This window comes from Mobula birostris, chromosome 21 (genome assembly GCF_030028105.1).
Source record: "Mobula birostris isolate sMobBir1 chromosome 21, sMobBir1.hap1, whole genome shotgun sequence".
Taxonomy (NCBI): domain Eukaryota; kingdom Metazoa; phylum Chordata; class Chondrichthyes; order Myliobatiformes; family Myliobatidae; genus Mobula; species Mobula birostris.
Window position 1 is genome coordinate 61,932,259 of NC_092390.1, and position 17,883 is coordinate 61,950,141.

The window sequence follows — 17,883 nt, forward strand, 5'->3', positions numbered from 1 at the left end:
AACGGTCAAGAAGGCAGGCCAGCAGGCGTTTGTGGAGCGCTAAGAGAACGACAAGGCACTTAGACGTCCTGGTCATCCACTGCCGGAGCTGGTGATCTCACCCGGCAGTCGGCAAAGGCAAATCACTGCTGGAACCTGCCGAGCACATGATTTCCCAACACGTCAGAGCGGCGTGGAGGGAAATCGTCCACCAACTGGAAATTCCAGATGCAACTTAATGATAACGACCTTCCAGGACATGCGCTCTTCTCAATACTACCATCAGGGAAGAGGTACAGGAACCTGAAGATCCACATTCAATGTTTTAGGAACAGCTCCTTTCTCTCTGCCATCAGATTTTTAAATAGTCCACGAACTCCTCAACGTTACCTTTTGCATTATTTATTTATTATTGTAACTTAAAGTAATTTTTTATGTCTAGCACTATACTGCTGCCACAAAACAGCAAAGTTCATGTCATTGGTCAGTGATAATAAACCTGTCTGAATTCTGTAATTAAGTATTTCTAAAATTTACTAACAAGTTTGCATTGGATAATCATATGGATAATGACTGGTTTGCAACAGTAATCTCTTACCTGTAAATTTGCACACAAAGAAAGAATACTCTCATCATCGATTGAGTTGATTTCATTAGCATGGCTCACTGACTCAGTATTGGGTTGTGAAGTGTACTTCTGTTTGATTGTGGTTGTAGTTGGCACAGGAGGAATTAACTGCCAAACGTTCATATCAGTGCCATTCCCAAATGCTAGTATGGCATTTTCTGCAGAATAAAATAATGAATATTGAAAACATAATATAAATACACAAGTTTTAAAAGAAAAATAAAGCCTATTTTAATTTCTTTAATATGAATGCCATTTATTTAAATTGAATCCGAATAAAAATATAAGGCAGATATTTGGAATATAAAAGTGTTTACTCAGTCACTAAATCACATGTGACTAATATCAATTGACAAAGAAAAATGAGAAAATGAGTCAATATTGGTGTTTCATAAACACAAGAGATTCTGCAGATGGTGGAAATCCAAAGCAACACACACAAAATGCAGGAGGAACTCAGCAGGTCAGGCAGCTTCTATGGAAATAAATAAACAGTCGACGTCTTAGGCCGAGGCACTTCTTCAGGACTCAATATTGGTGTTTTCTTGCATTCCCTATTCCCATGTAATTTTCTCCTTCAGATGACATGTCAGACAAGATACTTCCCAATACATGTTTTCTAACACATCACTGGAGATGATCAGGAAAAGATAATCAAAGGACAATCATTTCTCTGTCTAACAACATTGGCATCTTGAAGGAATCAGCACAATTGATTATCAAAACTATGAACCTTCTGATAATGGAAGCATGTATTTGTGTAGTGGGTAAGCAGCTGGAGTAATAATCCAGAGGCCTGGGAAAAGATTCAAGAAATCCAGTTAAAATCTTACCATAGAAGGTGAAAGATGAATTTTTAGGGGACATTAGAGGGGGAATTTCTTCATTAGAGGGTGGTACAAGTGTGGAATGAACTGCCAGCATAAGTGGTAGATGTGATTTCAATTAGGAGAGATTTGGAGAGGATCATGGATGAGAGGGATATGGAGGACTATGGCCTGGGTGTAAATAGATGGGACGTACTTGGTGAAAGAAGCTTGGAAGGCTGTGACCTAGGTGTAGGGAGATGGGACATACTTGGATGAGAGAGGTATGAGGGCTATGGTCTGGGTGTAGGTAAATGGAACGTACATGGATTAGAGAAATATAGAGGTCTACGGTCTGGGTGCAGGGAGATGGGACAGTGTTCATTTCCATTTGCAACCCTCCAGCAAATGAAATAGTCCTAACGTACATGCAGCTAGATCTAAACACGTATTATATGTAGGCTGTAAGCAACAAGTAAGTCCTCTGCACAAAGCTGCCAAGAAGTGACCACCTCGAACAAATAAGGATCTAGCGACCTTTCTTTGATTTTCTATGGCATTGCCATCACTGAGTCCCCCACCAAAGCATTAGTATCACCATTGACAAGAAATTCTAATGAACCAGAAATAACTATGGCTACAAAAAAAGGTCAGAGGCTGGAGCAACATAGACAAAATGCTGAAGGAACTCAGCAAGCCAGGCAGCATCAATGGAAATGAGTAAATAGTTGACATTTCCAGCTGAGAACCTTAATTAAGATGGAGGGTATGATTTGGTGAGTCACATGCCTTCAGACACCGCAAAGTCTTTCCTCATCTATAAAGCATGTCAAGATTGTGATGGAACACCCTCCATTTGAATGGATGAGTGCAATTGCAACAGTCAGTGTCAATTGGTAGAGCTGCTATCTCACAGCTTCAGTGACCTGGGTTTGTTTCTGATTTTAGGTATAGAGTTTGCATGTTCTCTCTTCTCCAGTTTCCTTGCACATTCTAATTGGCCAATGTAAGACATGTATATAATGTGTTGAGGCTAAAGAGAGAATAGTGAGGATGGGTGTTTAATAGACAATGTAGTCTTGGTGGGCAAATAGCCAACTATTGTAAGGTAGGATTCTATTGGCATCTGATAAAGCAGCCTGCTTGGTTGGTACTCCATCCACCATCATAAGTATTTATTTTTTCCATTACCACAATGGCTGCAGTATGTGATATAGACAAAGGGCACTATAGTTGCTTGCCCATCGTCCAGATCCGTGACTTTCATGACTACAAAGTGAAAGAGCTTCTCCCTCATGGAAAAACAATCATGTGCATCTTCCTTTTCAAGTCGTTTGCCATTCTGACTTCAAAATCAATCACCATTTGTGAGTCTAAATCCTCAAACTCCTTCCTGGGCTCACCAGAAGGACAAAAGAAATTCAGGCAAGGCAACTCATCACTACCTTTTCAAAAACAATTAGGCTTGGACAGTGAATACTGCTCTTTCCAGCAATGGCTAAATTGTCAAAAAGTGAATACATTAAAATAGTTCAGAAATACATGATGATGCACTGTACTCGTGTACAGCCCTGTATATCCACCATGACAGGAACACCAACTCAAGGGACGTCCTACCCCATCCCACACCTAGAGAAAAGCAATATGGTGCACCAGAACAGCCCCTTTTTAGGCAGGCCAGAAACACATTATAATCAATCTCAGGGTTGTATATGGTGACATATCTGTACTTTGATAATAAAATTTACTTTGAACTTTGATTCATTTACCAATTGATCCAAGAAAACCTTTCGTATAAAAGATTTAAAATCAAGTTATAGCTTAGTTTTCCTTGAGGGAATCTAAACACCAATGAAATTGCATATAACTATAGTGTTATGTAGAATTTTACATAAAGTTGGATTAATATATTTTACAGCCATCTAAATTAATAAAGAAAATGTAAGTGTGCATTTATGTTCTGAACAAATCCTAGTTTAATAAGTACAATTGGAGAAAATGAATGAACAGTGCTTTTTATTAATTTAAAAATACGTATCTGCAGCTGCTATAATTTTCAATATATTGAACAGGATGAAAAAACATGCACAAATCTGCCACAACATATTAATATTCTTATAATTAAATATTTCCGCAAAATCTACAAAGCTATCTTTAAGATTGAGGAGAAAAGAAATTTCTTCTCTCAGAGGATTGTAAATCCCTGGAATTCTTTATCCCAGAGAGCTGTGGAGGCTGCACAAGTCAGTATATTCAAGACTGGATCAATAGATTTTTGGATAAAGAGAAGCTTAAGGATTGTAAGGATCAGGTAAACAAGTGGGACTGAGGCTAAAGCAAGATCAGCCAGTTTCTTACTGAATGGCGCCTTGGTATTGCAGCAGTTAGAACAGACGATTACAGCTCAGGGCACCCTGAAGTGCAGAGTTCAATTCCGGTGCCATTCCAGATCCTTCTTGTGGAATATGTAGGTTTTCCTCAGGTGCTGCGGTTTCCTTCCACAGTCCGAAGGTGGAGCGGGCAGGTTAATTGGCCATTGTAAATTGTCCTGTGATTAGGTTAGAGTTTGTCAGGTTTGTTGGGGGCTGCTGGGGCAGCGTAGCTCAATGGGCCTGCTCTGTGCTGTATCTCTAAATAAATGAATAAATAAATAGGTGTGAGGGGACAGTTCAGCAGAGACCTACTGTCTATGATGTTCCCCTTGAGTTGTACAATGCTCAACTTACTGAAACATCTGTTGTCTTTGAAGAAATTCTGAAATTCTTCACACTCGTCCTTTTGGTTCCCACTGCCATTGCATGTGCACCATGGCGACACGCTGATCCCACTGGAGTCAACATAGTTTGGGGTGATGACAGTTCCTGTCAAGAGATGCCAACTTCACAGTTAATAATCATTCTTTTAACTGAACACAAACTGTTATATATTCTCAGATAAACACTTTGGCTGTCACATCATAAGTATATGAAAAGAAACAATAACATTCAAAAATAGCAAGAGATTGCTCAGCCATTACTGCTTGTCACTTTTTAGAGCCAGGCGTCAATAGACCCAAGTGGGATAAAAGGGAAATTTTTAGAAAATTGGAGAAGCTATCTCTCAACCATTGTCATCTTCTAATGGTTCTATGATGAAAGTATAAGTGAAGTCTCATTGCTATACATAGACAAGGATTTTATAAATTACAACACGCAGGCAAGCTGTTCAGCTTAACCTGTCAGTCTCACTGCTTACTTCCCCTGCAAGCAAAAAAAATTCTAATCATGTGATGTTGCAAATGTAAAGATGAAATTCTGGCCTGCAGCATGGAGCAAGAGTAGGGGCCATGAATATAAAATAGGAGTAAATCAGGAGATCTAAAGTATGGCTGGAATGTAAAACTTGGTGTCACAAGTAGTAATTGAAGAAATAGCCTAGATATATTTGTGAGAAAAGCTTGTGAGGAAAAAAGATAAAAACAGATATACTTATAGAATTAAATTAAAAAATTGAGAGAGATACCAGCCATTGTTAGACAGGACATTGAAATGACCTGTCTCCAAGCTGCAGAACTGTTACCATTTTCTGGAGCGGTACCGAGGAAAGCATTCTAACTGGTTGCTTCTCCGCCTGGTGTCGGGTTGGGGGGGGGGGTCCTCTGCACAGGACTGAAATAAGCTGCAGAGAGTTGTAAACTCAGTCAGATCCATCACGGGCACTAATCTCTCCAGCATCCAGGACATCTTCAAGGAGGGTTGTCTCAAAAAGGTGGCGCCCACCATTAAGAACGCCCATCACCCAGGAGGTGCCTTGTTCTTGTTGTTCTTGTTTGTACCATCAAAAATGAGGTACGAGAGCCTGAAGGCACACAGTCAACGATTCAGGAACAGCTTCCTCTCCCCTGCCATCTGATTTCAGAATGGGCACTGAACCCATGAACACTACCTCATTACTTTTTTTCTCACTTTTTGCACTATTTATTTAATTTCATTTCATATAATATATATACTTCTTGCCATATTTTAGTTTTAAAAATTATTATGTACTGCATTGTACAGCTGCCACATAACAACAAATTTCACACCATGTGTCAGTGATATTAAATCTGGTTTTGATTCTGATTTTCTTTGGGTCGTTTTGATCAGAGATGCAGGAAATTAATTTTCTTTATAAATAATGAAAATAATGGCAGTCTCCTAAGACCTGAGGTCCTTATATATAGATTGAAGTATCATGGATGCACACAAAAATCAATCAGAAAGACAAATAAAATAATATTCAAACTCCAATGGTTATTCACAAGGAATGAATAAGTAAATGATGTTGGTTACGGGACATATTGACGTACGTTTACTTGAAAATGAGGGGTTACGATAGATTGTACTGGGGCAATAATCTAAATATTAGAACTAAGCCTTTCAAAAATGAAGTTTTTCTACATTAAAATGGTGCTGGAAACTTGTGTCCCTTCTGTAAACAACATTTGATGCAAGACCAGTTAATGATTTTAAAGTTGAGATTTTGTTAGTTTTTTTTTGTTAACTAAAGTAATAAAATGAAATAGGGCAAAGGCAATTAATGGACTTGGATCTTGAATTAGCCATAATTTTATTAAATCGTGGTTTAGATTTAATGGCTCTGGTTCTCACTGTGGCAAGGAGTATGCTCTGTACTCTAAATCTTACCGATGAGTCCTGAATAAGCAAGTAAGCAAGCTGCATAATTCTGCCTTAAGCAACCACTTGCAGAACGAGGTTCTGGCTGACAGTTAGTGATGAAATCTGCAAGCCTTGACCTGTTAGGAAGAAAGATACAAAACATTACATTATCACTTTGGCACCAAAACAGTTAGGGCAATTTGTAGCAGTGTTCAGTGTTGTAGGTTGAATATATTACTTACAGTGTCTTTCAAACATATCTTTACATGAGCAGTACCTATACATTTCATCAGAATCGATTACACTCCATAAATCCATGTTTTAATGCGCAAATATACACTTAAGACAAGAAAGGTGGCCTAAAAACAAACAGAGCTCAATTTTGAAATGTTAGCAATTGGTAATTACTTCTCATCATAATGTGATTAGTCTTTTGTTGACCTTCAATCTTTTTGGATTTCTCACAGGAATTGTGCTTAAATTTCAATGTTGAAGGGAGAGAGGCAAATGGAACGTTAAAATCATGCAATCCACTTGGTGAACCTGAATCTACTTATTACAATTTTATTAGACTCCAAGACTGATCTCTTCCTTGTTACTCTGACTACTTTGACCCAGAAACCTTGCTACAATTCACTGAAGAAGGATTCAGGCCCATTGAGCTGGGAGAGTGTCTCAACAGGGAAATCCATAAGACCATAAGTCATAGGAGCAGAAAAACGCCATTTGGCCCATCGAATCTGCTCCACAGTTCAATCATGGCTGATCCTTTATTTTCCCATCCTCAGCCTCACTCCCTGGCCTTCTCCCCATAACCTTTGACACCATGACTAATGAAGAACATATAAATCTCTGACTTAAATACACCCAATGACCTGGCCTCCACTGCTGCCTGTGGCAACAAGTTCCACAGATTCAGCACCCTCTGGCTAAAGAAATTTCTCCGCATCTCTGTTTTAAATGGATACCCCTCTATCCTGAGGCTGTGCCCTCTTGTTCTAGACTCCCCCACCATGGGAAACATCTTTTCCACATATCTACTCTGTCTAGGCCTTTCAACATTTTCAGTGAGATCTGCCCTCATCCTAAATTCCAGCGAGTACAGACCCAGAACCAAAAGCTCATATGATAACCCTTTCATTCCCAGAATCTTCCTTGTAAATCTCCTCTGAACCACCTCCAATGCCAACACTTCTTTTCTTAGATAAGGAACCCAAAACTCTTCACAGTGCTCAAGGTGAGGCCTCACTAGTGCCTCTTAAACTTCAGCATCACATCCCTGTCCTTGTATTCTAGACCTCTTGAAACTAATGCTAACGTTGCATTTTCCTTCCTCACCAATGACTCAATATGAAAGTTAACCTTTAGGGTGTTCTGCACAAGGCCACCCAAGTCCCTTTGTATCTCAGATTTTTGGATTTTCTTTCATTTAGAAAATAGGCTGCACATTTATTTCTACTACCAAAGAGCATGACCATGCATTTTCCAACATTGTATTTCATTTGCTACTTTCTTGCCCATTCTCCTAATCTGTCTAAGTCCTCCTGCATCCTACCTGTTTCCTGAACACTAACTGCCCCTTCACCAATCTTTGTATCATCTGAAAAATTGGCAACAAAGCCATCTGTTTCATCATCTAAGTCATTGATATACAGGTGTCCCCCACTTTTCGAACATTCACTTTACGACACCTCGCTGTTACGAAAAGACCTACATTAGTTACCTGTTTTCGCTGACAGAAGGTGTTTTCACTGTTACGAGAAAAGGCAGCGCAAGGAAAAAAATAGCAAGCAAAAAAAGCACCATGCACGCTGAGCAGCCAAGCTCCTCCCCCGGAACTGCATTCTAGCCTACATTGCTTAAACACGTGTCTGTGAGCAGCCGTTAGCAAGATGAGTTCTAAGGTACAGTATCGGAAAAACCTAAAAGAGCTCGTAAGGGTGTTACACTTAGTGTAAAACTAGACATAATTAAGCGTTTCAATCGTCGTGAACGAAGTAAGGACAAAGTGAGTTTGGCTTGTGGAAGTTAACGAAGTTGAAGAGTTTTTGGCATCCCATGATTAAGAACTGATAGATGAAGAGCTGATGCAATTGGAAGAGGAAGTGATAACAATTGAAACTGAATGCAGTAGCGAACGGACCGAAAGTGAAGTTGTCCAGGAACTGACCGTGAAGCAACTGCGTGAGATTTTCGCTTCAATTATCGCAGAAAAGTATGACTTTAATTTTGAAAGGGTGTGTTGGTTTCGGGCATATTTGCAAGATGGTTTGAGTACTTACAAAGAACTGTATGATAGAAAAATGCTTGAGGCTGAGCAGTCAAGCATAATGTCGTTTTTCAAGCCTTCCATATCAGCCACAGCAGACGACGAACCTCGACCTTCGACATCGAGGCAGGCAGACATAGAAGAAGATGACCTGCCTGCCCTGATGGAAATAGACGACGATGAGAGGACACCCCAGTGTCCCACCACCCCAACCCCCGGGCCACAGACTGATACATTGCCGCAAAGAATGCAGAGGTAGCCGGGACGCACCCAGCGCATCTTTAAGAAAAAAGCCGAAATAAACAAGTTAATTAATTAGGTGCCACCCGGCACGTAATTGTTGGCCCAGATCAGAGGCGATTATCGATTGTGTCGCCCCTGATCTGGGCCGACATTTACGTGCCAGGCGGCACCTAATTAATTAGCTTGTTTATTTCGACCTTTTCCTTAAAGATGTGCTGGGTGCGTCTCGGCTACCGCTGGACCCCTGCATGCTTCGCGGATCAGTATTGGTCGGCGGCCCGGAGGTTGGGGTCCACTGCACCACCCCAACCTCCAGGACTCAGCCTAACACACCATCCTCAGTGTGCTCGGCACTGTCTTCCCAATTCCGGTAAGTGATACCACACTGTACATAAATTATTTCTACTTTATATAGGCTGTGTATTTTTATGTGTTATTTGGAATGATTTGGCAGCTTCATAGCTTAAAGGTTACGGGAGAGAGTGTTTCTGCCGTGAGCGCTTGCGCCGTGTTTCTGCCGAGAGCGCTTGCGTGAGATTTTTGCTATGGAGAACAGTGTGGAAATGATTGTAGAAAAGTATTTCTACTTTATATAGGCTGTGTATTTATCATATCCTTCCTGCTTTTGCTATATATTACTGTTATTTTAGGTTTTATGTGTTATTTGGCATGTTTCGGTAGGTTATTTATTAGGTCTGCGAACGCTCACAAATTTTCCCATATAAGTTAATGGCAATTGCTTCTTCGCTTTATGACATTCTGGCTTACGAACCATTTCATAGGAATGCTCTACCTTCAGATGGTGGGGGAAACCTGTACAGCATAAGAAGAAGTAGTCCCTACACTGACCACTACGGAACACCTCTAATCACCGGCAGCCAACTCGAAAAGGATCCTTTTATTTCCACTCACTGCTTCTTACCATCAGTCAATGCTCTAAACATGCTAGTAACTTTACAATAATACCATGGGCTCTTAGCTTGGTAAGCAGCCTCATGTGGCACCTTGTCAAAGGCCTTCTGAAAATCCAAATATACAACATCTACTACATCCCCTTTATCTACCCTACTTGTAATTTCTTCAATGAATTCCAACAGGTTTGTCAAGCAAGATTTTCCCTTAACAAAACCATGCTGACTTCGTCCTATCTTGTCCCATGTCACAAAATACTCCATAACCTCATCCCTAACAATTGACTCCAATATCTTCCCAACCACTCAGGTCAGGCTAACTGGTCTATAATTTCCTTTCTGTTGCCTCCCTTCTTTCTTAAAAAATGAGGTTACTTTTACAATTTTCCAGTCCTCCAGAACCATGCCAGAGTACAATGATTCTTGAAAGATCATCACTCAGGTCTCCAGAATCTCTACCACTACCTCTTTCAGAACCCTAGGGTGCAGTTTATCTGGTCTGGGTGTCTTACGTACCCTTAGGTCTTTCAGCTTTTTGAGCATGTTCTCCGTTGTAATAGTAACTGCACTCACTTCTCTTCCCTCACACCCCTTAACTGCTGGCACACTGCTAGTGTCTTCTAAAGTGAAAACTGATGCAAAATGCTCATTTAGTTCTCTGTTATTATTTCTCCTGCCTCATTTTCTAGCGGTCCTATATCTACTCTCATCTCTCTTTTATTTTTTATATGCTTGAAAAAGCTTTTACTATCCATCTTGATATTATTTCCTAGCTTGCTTTCATATTTTATCTTTTCCTTCCTAATGATTATTTTAGATGCTTTCTGTATGATTTTAAAAGCTTCCCAATCCTCTACCTTCTTGCTAATTTTTGATTTGTTGTATCCCTTCTCTTTTGCTTTTACATTAGCTTTGACTTCCCTTCATTTTTCCTAGAAATGCGTGCCATTGCTGCTCTGCTGTCATCCCTGCCAGCTTCTTCTTCCAATCTACTTTGGCTAACTCCTCTCTCATACCACTGTAATTTCCTTTACTCCACTGAAATACTGCTATGTCAGACTTTACTTTCCCCTTATCAAATTTCAAGTTGAACTCAATCATATTGTGATCACTGGCTCCTGAGGGTTCCTTTACCTTAAGCTCCCTAATCGCATCTGGTTCATTACATAACACCCAATCCAGTATAGATGATTCCCTAGTTGGCTCAATGACAAACAGTTCTAAAGAGCCATCTCATAGGCATTCAACAAATTAACTCTCTTGGGATCCATTACCAACCTAATTTCCCATTCTATCTGCATGTTAAAATCTCCCGGACAATCTGTAATAGTGCAACAAGATCACCCACCTTATTTCTTATACTCCTTGCATTGAGATATAACACTTTGAGTTCTGTATTTGCTACCCTTTTTGACTCTACATCCCCTGTGCACTGATACTCACTCTGCTGGCTGCAATTTTGTCCTGTCATCTGCCTTCCCTTCCTGACATTCTGACCACATGCAATCTTTGATTTTTACTGTCCGTCCTATCCTTAGTCCCTTCACTCCAATTCTTATACCCCTGCCAAATTAGTTTAAACCCTCCCCAACAGCTCTAACAAACCTACCTGCGAGAATATTGGTCGCCCTTGGGTTTGGGTGCAACCTGTCACTTTTGAACAGGTCTTACCTCCCCCAGAAGAGATTGCAATGATCCAAGACCCTGAAGCCCTGCCCCCTTCTCAGCCACACATTTATCTGCCAAATTATCCTGTTCCTACCCTCACTAACACATGGCACAGGTGGCAATCAAGAAATTACTGCCCTGGAGGTCCTGCTTCTCAGCTTTCTGCCTAGCTCTCTGAATTCTCTCTTCAGGACCTCATCGCCTTTCCTTCCTATGCCCTTGATACCAGTATGTACCAAGACATCTGGCTGCTCTCCCTCCCTCTCCAAAATGCTGTGGACATGATCCGAAATGTCCCCGACCCTGGCACCTGGAGGGCAACAGGAAGAGAAAGGTATCCCGTTCATGTTCACAGGATATCCTGGTCTGTTCCTCTGACTATTGAGTCCTCTATCACCACCACTCCCCTCTTTTCCCTCTTTCACTTCTGCACCAGACTTATTCTCAGTGCCAGTAACCTGGTCTTGTTGGCATTCCCCTGGGAGGTCATCCCCCACAACACTATACAAAACAGTAGACTCATTATTGAGGGGAATGGCCACAAGGGTGGTCTGCACTAAATACCTATTCAGCTTCCCATTCTTTCTTTTGACAGTCTCCCAGCTACTCGCCTCCTGCAACTTGGGGTTGACTACTTTCCTGTAACTCTGATCGATTATCTGCTCACTCTCCTGTACAAGCTGAAGATCATCTAGCTGCTGCTGCAGATCCCTAACACGGTCTTCAAGGAGCAGCAGCTGGATGCAGTTCACACAATGTTCCCTGTGAGACATTGGTTCTACTTGAGGAGATTCTCACATTCATTAACTCCAGCCTCCCAAACCACCATTGTAATTCACTGACTCTCAAAACAGGTCTACAGTGGATGCATTTTCCCTGGCTCTTAACTCATCTCTGGTTCATTCAGGTAATAAAGTGACCCACAGTATGTTAGATTATTGTTTATCGACAACAGCACCATATTCAATACCATTATTCTAAGCAAGCTTATCTCCAAATTCAAAAGCCTGGGATTCAACACCTTCCTTTACAACTGGATCTTTGACTTTTGACCAACAGTCGCAGTCAGTAAGGATAGGAAGGAACACCTCTATCATGTTTATTCTGAAGAATGGAGCTCTATAAGGGTGCATCCTCAGCCCCTACCTGACTCCTGGTATGCTCCTGACCGTGTGGCCAGATTCTGCTCCAAATCCATCTACAAGTTTGCAAATAATACCACTATGGTGCACCACAGTAGTGTAAAGGTTAGCACAGCACCTTTGCAGCTCAGGAGTCCCAGAGTTCGGAGTTCAATTCCGGCATCATTCTGTAATGGGTTTCTGTATGTCCTCCCCATGGAATGGATGGGGTCTCCTCTGGGTCTTCCGGTTTCTTCCCACAGTCCAAAGATGTAACGGGTAGGTTAATTGGTCATTGTAAATTGTCCTGTGATTAGGTTAGGGTTAATCGGGTTCGCTGGGGGTTACAAGGGCAACGTGCCTCGAAGGGTTCGATGGGTGTTTTCCGCACTGTATCACTAAATAAATAAATATTTAGTGGGCCATATCTGATACCGAATAACAATGAGTCAGAATACAGGAAGGAGATAGAAAGCTCAATGACATGGTGTCAATGCAGCAATCTTTCCCTCAATATCAGGAAATCAAAAGAACTGATAATGTCATGGTCCAGTCCGTGAGGTCTGCATTCCGGTTCACGGTCCGGTCCGTGGATTCCATACTCTGGTTATTCCATTTTTCCTGTGTTCCATTGAGCGCCTTGATTGAGGTGCGTGATTCTCGTTTGGGGCTGGCTACATAAAAGGCTCTGGGTTACAGTGGCTCTTTGCTGGTTCATCATCGGAAGCTCGGCATCAGTAACCTTCGTCAGTCACGTCGGCAGTCTCCTCGGCAAGTCTCCTCGGCAAGTCTCCTTGGCAAGTCACCTCGGTTGTCACCCCGGCAGTACCGAAAGAATCTCGTAGGAACCCTGTGAGTTACCTCATCTGGAACCTCGTTTGGAACCTCATCTGCTACCTCGTCTGCGACTTCGTCAGAATCCCCGTCAAGTAACCCGCCGGAGTGAGACTGGACCCTTGTCGTGTCAAGATAAGGTACAGCCTATCGTTGTTTGGAACTGTCTCTTTGTGTCCTCACCTTCGCTAAGTAGGTCCAGTCATTTGCCACTACCTCGAATTGGGAACTGTCTCTTTGTGTCCTCGCCTCCGCTGGATAGGTTCGGCCGTTTGCCGCTACCTTGAGTGGAGATCTGTCTCTTCGTGTCCAGTGTTCTGCATATAGAAAGGGTCCCAGCCCTATGTCCTGTACCCAAGGAGGGGTCCTGACTCTGTGTTCCGTGTCTAAGAGGAGTCCCAGCTCAATGTCCTGTATCCAAGGAGGAGCCCTGGTTCAGTGTTTTGTGTCCTATGTCTAGTCTGAGTCAAGAGCCGAGTCCAGTCCAAGAGTCAAGAGCTGAGTCCAGTCCAAGTCAAGGTTTCGTGTTCCAGTGCAGTCCCAGTCAAGGCTTTGTGTTCCCACTCCCAGTCGAGGGTCTAGTCTGATCCAAGTCCCAGTCGAGTTCCAAGTCCAATCCAAGTCCCAAGTCCTAGCCAAGATCCTAGTCCTGAGTCCTAGCCTGCACCCAGGTTCCGAGTCCCAGTCAAGACCCAGGTTCTGAGTCCCAGTCAAGACCCAGGTTCCGAGTCCCAGTCAAGACCCAGGTTCCTAGTCCCTGTCCAGTCTTTGGTTCAGTGTCCTTGTCCAGGCTCGTAGTTCCAAGTTTCATGTCCGGGTCACTTGTTCCAAGTCCAAGTCCTAGCCCAGGCCCTGAGTTCCAGTCTTGTTCAGTGCTTGTGTCCGTGTCCAGCTACGCTTCTTCCTGCTTCTGCTTTGCTCTCTCCTGGATTACCTCTGATCAATCCTTGCTTCCCGACTTGCCTTGCTTTCTTGATAAACTCATTGCCCAGTTCCTTGTACTTCAGTGTCTGTGTCTTGCATTTGGGTCCACTACCAGCGCCCCTTGCAACAGGTAATTGACTTCAGAAAGGGGAGGTGATGCACAGCCTTCTGTTTACATCAACAATGCTGATGTCCAGAGGGTTGAGAACTTCACGTTCCTAGGCATGAACATTACCAATAGTAAACACAAAATACTCTGCAGATGCTGGGGTCAAAGCAACACTCACAACACGCTGGAGGAACTCAGCAGGTCCGGCAGCATCAGTGGAAACGATCAGTCGACGTTTAAGGGTTCCGGCCCGAAACGTCGACTGATCGTTTCCACGGATGCTGCCCGACCTGCTGAGTTCCTCCAGCGTGTTGTGAACATTATCAATAGCCTGTCCTCATGATGCCATGGACAAGAAAAGTTCAAAATAAATTTATTGTCAAAATACATATATGTCACCATATACAACCCTGAGATTCATTTTCTTGTGGACATTCACAGTAAATACAAGAAGCACAATAGATTCAGTGAAAGACTACACCCAACAGGACACACAAACAAGCAAAGTGCAAAGGGCAACAAACTGTGCAGATACCAAAGCAAAGAAATAAAAGATAGATAGATAGATAAATAAATAAATAAATAAATAAGCAAGCAAGCAATACATACTGAGAATGTGAGATGAAAAATGAGTGTTTATATCCTTGAAACTGAATCTGTAGTTTGTGAGGACAGTTTAGTGATGGACCGAGTGAAGTTACCCTCTCCAGTTCAAGAGCCTGATGGTTGAGGGGTAATCACTGTTCCTGAACCTGGTGGCAGCAGTGAGAAGAGAGAATAGTCTGGGTGGTGGGCATCCCGGATGATGGATGCTGCTTTCCTGTGACAGTACTCTATGTATATATGTCTGATTGTGGGGAGGGCTTTACCCATGATCACCAGTACTTATACATCCTCAAGAGGCTAAAGAAATTTGGCACATCGTCTTTGACTCTCACCAATTTTTATTGACGCACTGTAAAAAGAATCCTATTTGGATGCATCACAGCTTGGTATGGTGCCTGCTTTGCCCATGACCACAAGAAAACTCAGAGAGTTGTGGACACAGCTCAGCACGTCACGGAAACCATTCTCCCCTGCAACCCTAACGCTCCTTCCCAATCAGCTGTACCTTTATTGACTCCGCAATTTTGCCCCTTTCTATTGGCTTTCAGCCAGATAAAGCTGAAAGGTTATCACTGGTACTCAGACAAGTTAAAATTGGCAGAATCTCCTTCTATACTATATACTGTAACTTTACAAAGCAAAAATGGCCTGAGATTAAAGATCTAGGTAGAAACAATACAACATTCCTCAAATTATCAAAAAGCAAGAAATTGCAGTCACCTATTACTTTAACTCAGCTTCTTCAAAGATGTATCCTGATCTTCAGAATATATTCAGCCTTATCTGCTAATACACGAGTACTCCCAACTAGAGGTTGTCCTTAAGCAATGCTACTGAGGAGTAGATAAAATGTAACGAATCATATTTCACACTGGGGTTGTTTCATTGGTATCAGTTGAGCATTCTTCATTGAGAAAGCTCAGTGGAGTACCTACAGGACTTGATGCAAGGCTTGAAGTTTTGGCAAGTTGCTGACTCTTGTGAGTGATATTGAAGTTGGATCTAGTGGAAAACAAAACTAATACCATAAAAGTATGCCTATCATGTAGACTCAGTTTATTCCACATAGATCAGTTGAAATCTATCAGTATTTGTGAAATAGCTAAATCCTGAACAAAACATTGTAGCAATTTTTACTTCTTACTTTACAAATATTTGTTATGTGCCGTGTTGTATGACATGGGCAATAAGAGTTTTTCCATGACCATGATTGTACCTGGCAAAATTCACTGCTCAAGTAGTTTGCTATTGCCTCCTTCTGGGTTGTGTCTTTACAAGACAGGTGACCCCAGCCATAATCAATACTCTTCAGAGATTGTTTGCCTGGCGTCTGTGGTTGCAGATATACACCAGCTGCTCATACGACCATCCACCAGCCCCTCCCTAAATCCTAAAATCCAAGAAAAGGTTGCTTCCTTTTTGCTCCTTGTATTTCTAGATCATGTCCGAACACCGAGTGAGTGAGTAGCTTTCTTGTGGATCTCCATATCCATTTGAATGGAGCTTATCTGTTCACATCTGTTTATTTTCTCAATAATTTCAAAGAACGAAGTGCTGAGACAGATGGCAGAAAGGAGGCACGTTTTAAGGAAGGCTTTAATTGAGTAATGGCGGAAAAGTAAATAAACTGTGAGGGAGAATTCCAGATCCTATATGCACTGGGCATGGTCACCAAGGCAAAAGTAAAGGAATCAGAATCAGTTTTAATATCATCAGCATATGTCATGAAATTTGTTGTTTTTGTGGCAGCAGTACAATGCAGATGTGTGTGTGTGTGTGTGTGTGTGTATACGTACATACAGAGTTAAGTTACAAAGGTAGTGCAAAAAAGCAGAGAGGTAGTCTTCATGGGTTCCATGACCATTCAGAGATCTGATGACAGAGGGAAAGAAGCCTTTCCTGAATATTTGAATGTGTGCCTTAGGCTCCTGTATCTCCTCCCTGCTGGCAGCAATGAGAAGAGGATCCTTCTTAAGGCACTGCCCCTTGAAGGTGTCCTGGATACTGGGGCGGTTAGTGCCCATGATGGAGCTGACTGAGTTCACAGCCTTTTACAGCTTCTTTTGATTCTGTGCAGTAGAACCCCTCCCCCCTCCCCCCCCCCCCCCCCCCGTATCAGAGGGTGATGCAGCCAGTTAGAATCCTCTCCATGGTACGTCTGCAGAGTGTTTTTCAAAGCATACAAAAATCTCCACAAACTCCTAATGAAATATATCCATTGTCATGCCTTCTTTGTAGCAGCGTTAATATGATGGGCCCAGGATAGATCCTCAGAGATTCTGGCACCCTAGAACTTAAAATTGCTTACGCTTTCCACTTCTGATCCATGTATGAGGATTGACATGTGTTCCCTCATCTTACCCTTTCTGAAGTTCACAATTAGTTCTTGGTCTTCCTAATGTTGAGTGCAAGTTTGTTGCTGTGACACCACTCAACTAACTGAAGAATCTTGCTCCTGTATGCCTTCTCATAACCATCTGAAATTGATGATAGGTAATAATGCTTTGCATGCCCGCAGACGGTTGGATAAGGGGAGAGCCATCCATAGCATATCTGGATGGCCTTCTTCACATGGTTAACACCAAAAGGGATAAAGGGTAAATGAGGTGTGATGGGTTGAAAATGAATGACAGTATAGATGTGGAAGACAACAGTCTTGATGGTAGAGAAGACTTAAGGCTAAAGGCTCAGTTCAGGGTTATGAAGGACAGAGAGGGTGCAAAGTATTTGATTCACCTTGAAACAGTGGGTATGCAGAAGCAAGAAGGGATTCAGTGGGCTTATGTAGATTGTTGTGATCAGCCATACGAAACCACATCTATAGTAGTATACAAAAGTCTTAGGCACATATACATCACTGGGGTGCTAGAGATTTTTGCACAGTACTGTAGGAATTTTATACATTGCACTGTAATGCTGCCACAAAGAAACTAATTTCATGACATATGTAAGAGATGATAAACCTGATTCTGGTATGGACCTCTATATTGGGAAGGGGACAGGGAGAGGGGAATCATGGTTGGGAAGAGGGGAAAGGAGAAGGGAGGAAGCAAAAAGCACCATAGAGACATTCTGTAACAATCAATAAAACAATTGTTTGGAATGAAATGACCTTTCCTGGAATCTCTGGACTGGTTGTGTCTCCACC

At 42.1% G+C, this 17,883-nt stretch overlaps 1 protein-coding gene across 1 annotated transcript in view; it reads right to left on the reverse strand.

Annotated features, from left to right (window-relative positions):
- Positions 1-17,883, reverse strand: part of gfra1b (gdnf family receptor alpha 1b) — a 283,307-nt gene that overhangs the window by 21,150 nt on the left and 244,274 nt on the right. Inside the window, exons 5-7 of the mRNA XM_072239804.1 lie at positions 6,078-6,187; positions 4,140-4,274; positions 578-765 (exon numbers count right to left, since the gene is read on the reverse strand). Coding sequence (XP_072095905.1) covers positions 578-765; positions 4,140-4,274; positions 6,078-6,187 — 433 coding nt within the window. The remainder of the gene's footprint in view (positions 1-577; positions 766-4,139; positions 4,275-6,077; positions 6,188-17,883) is intronic.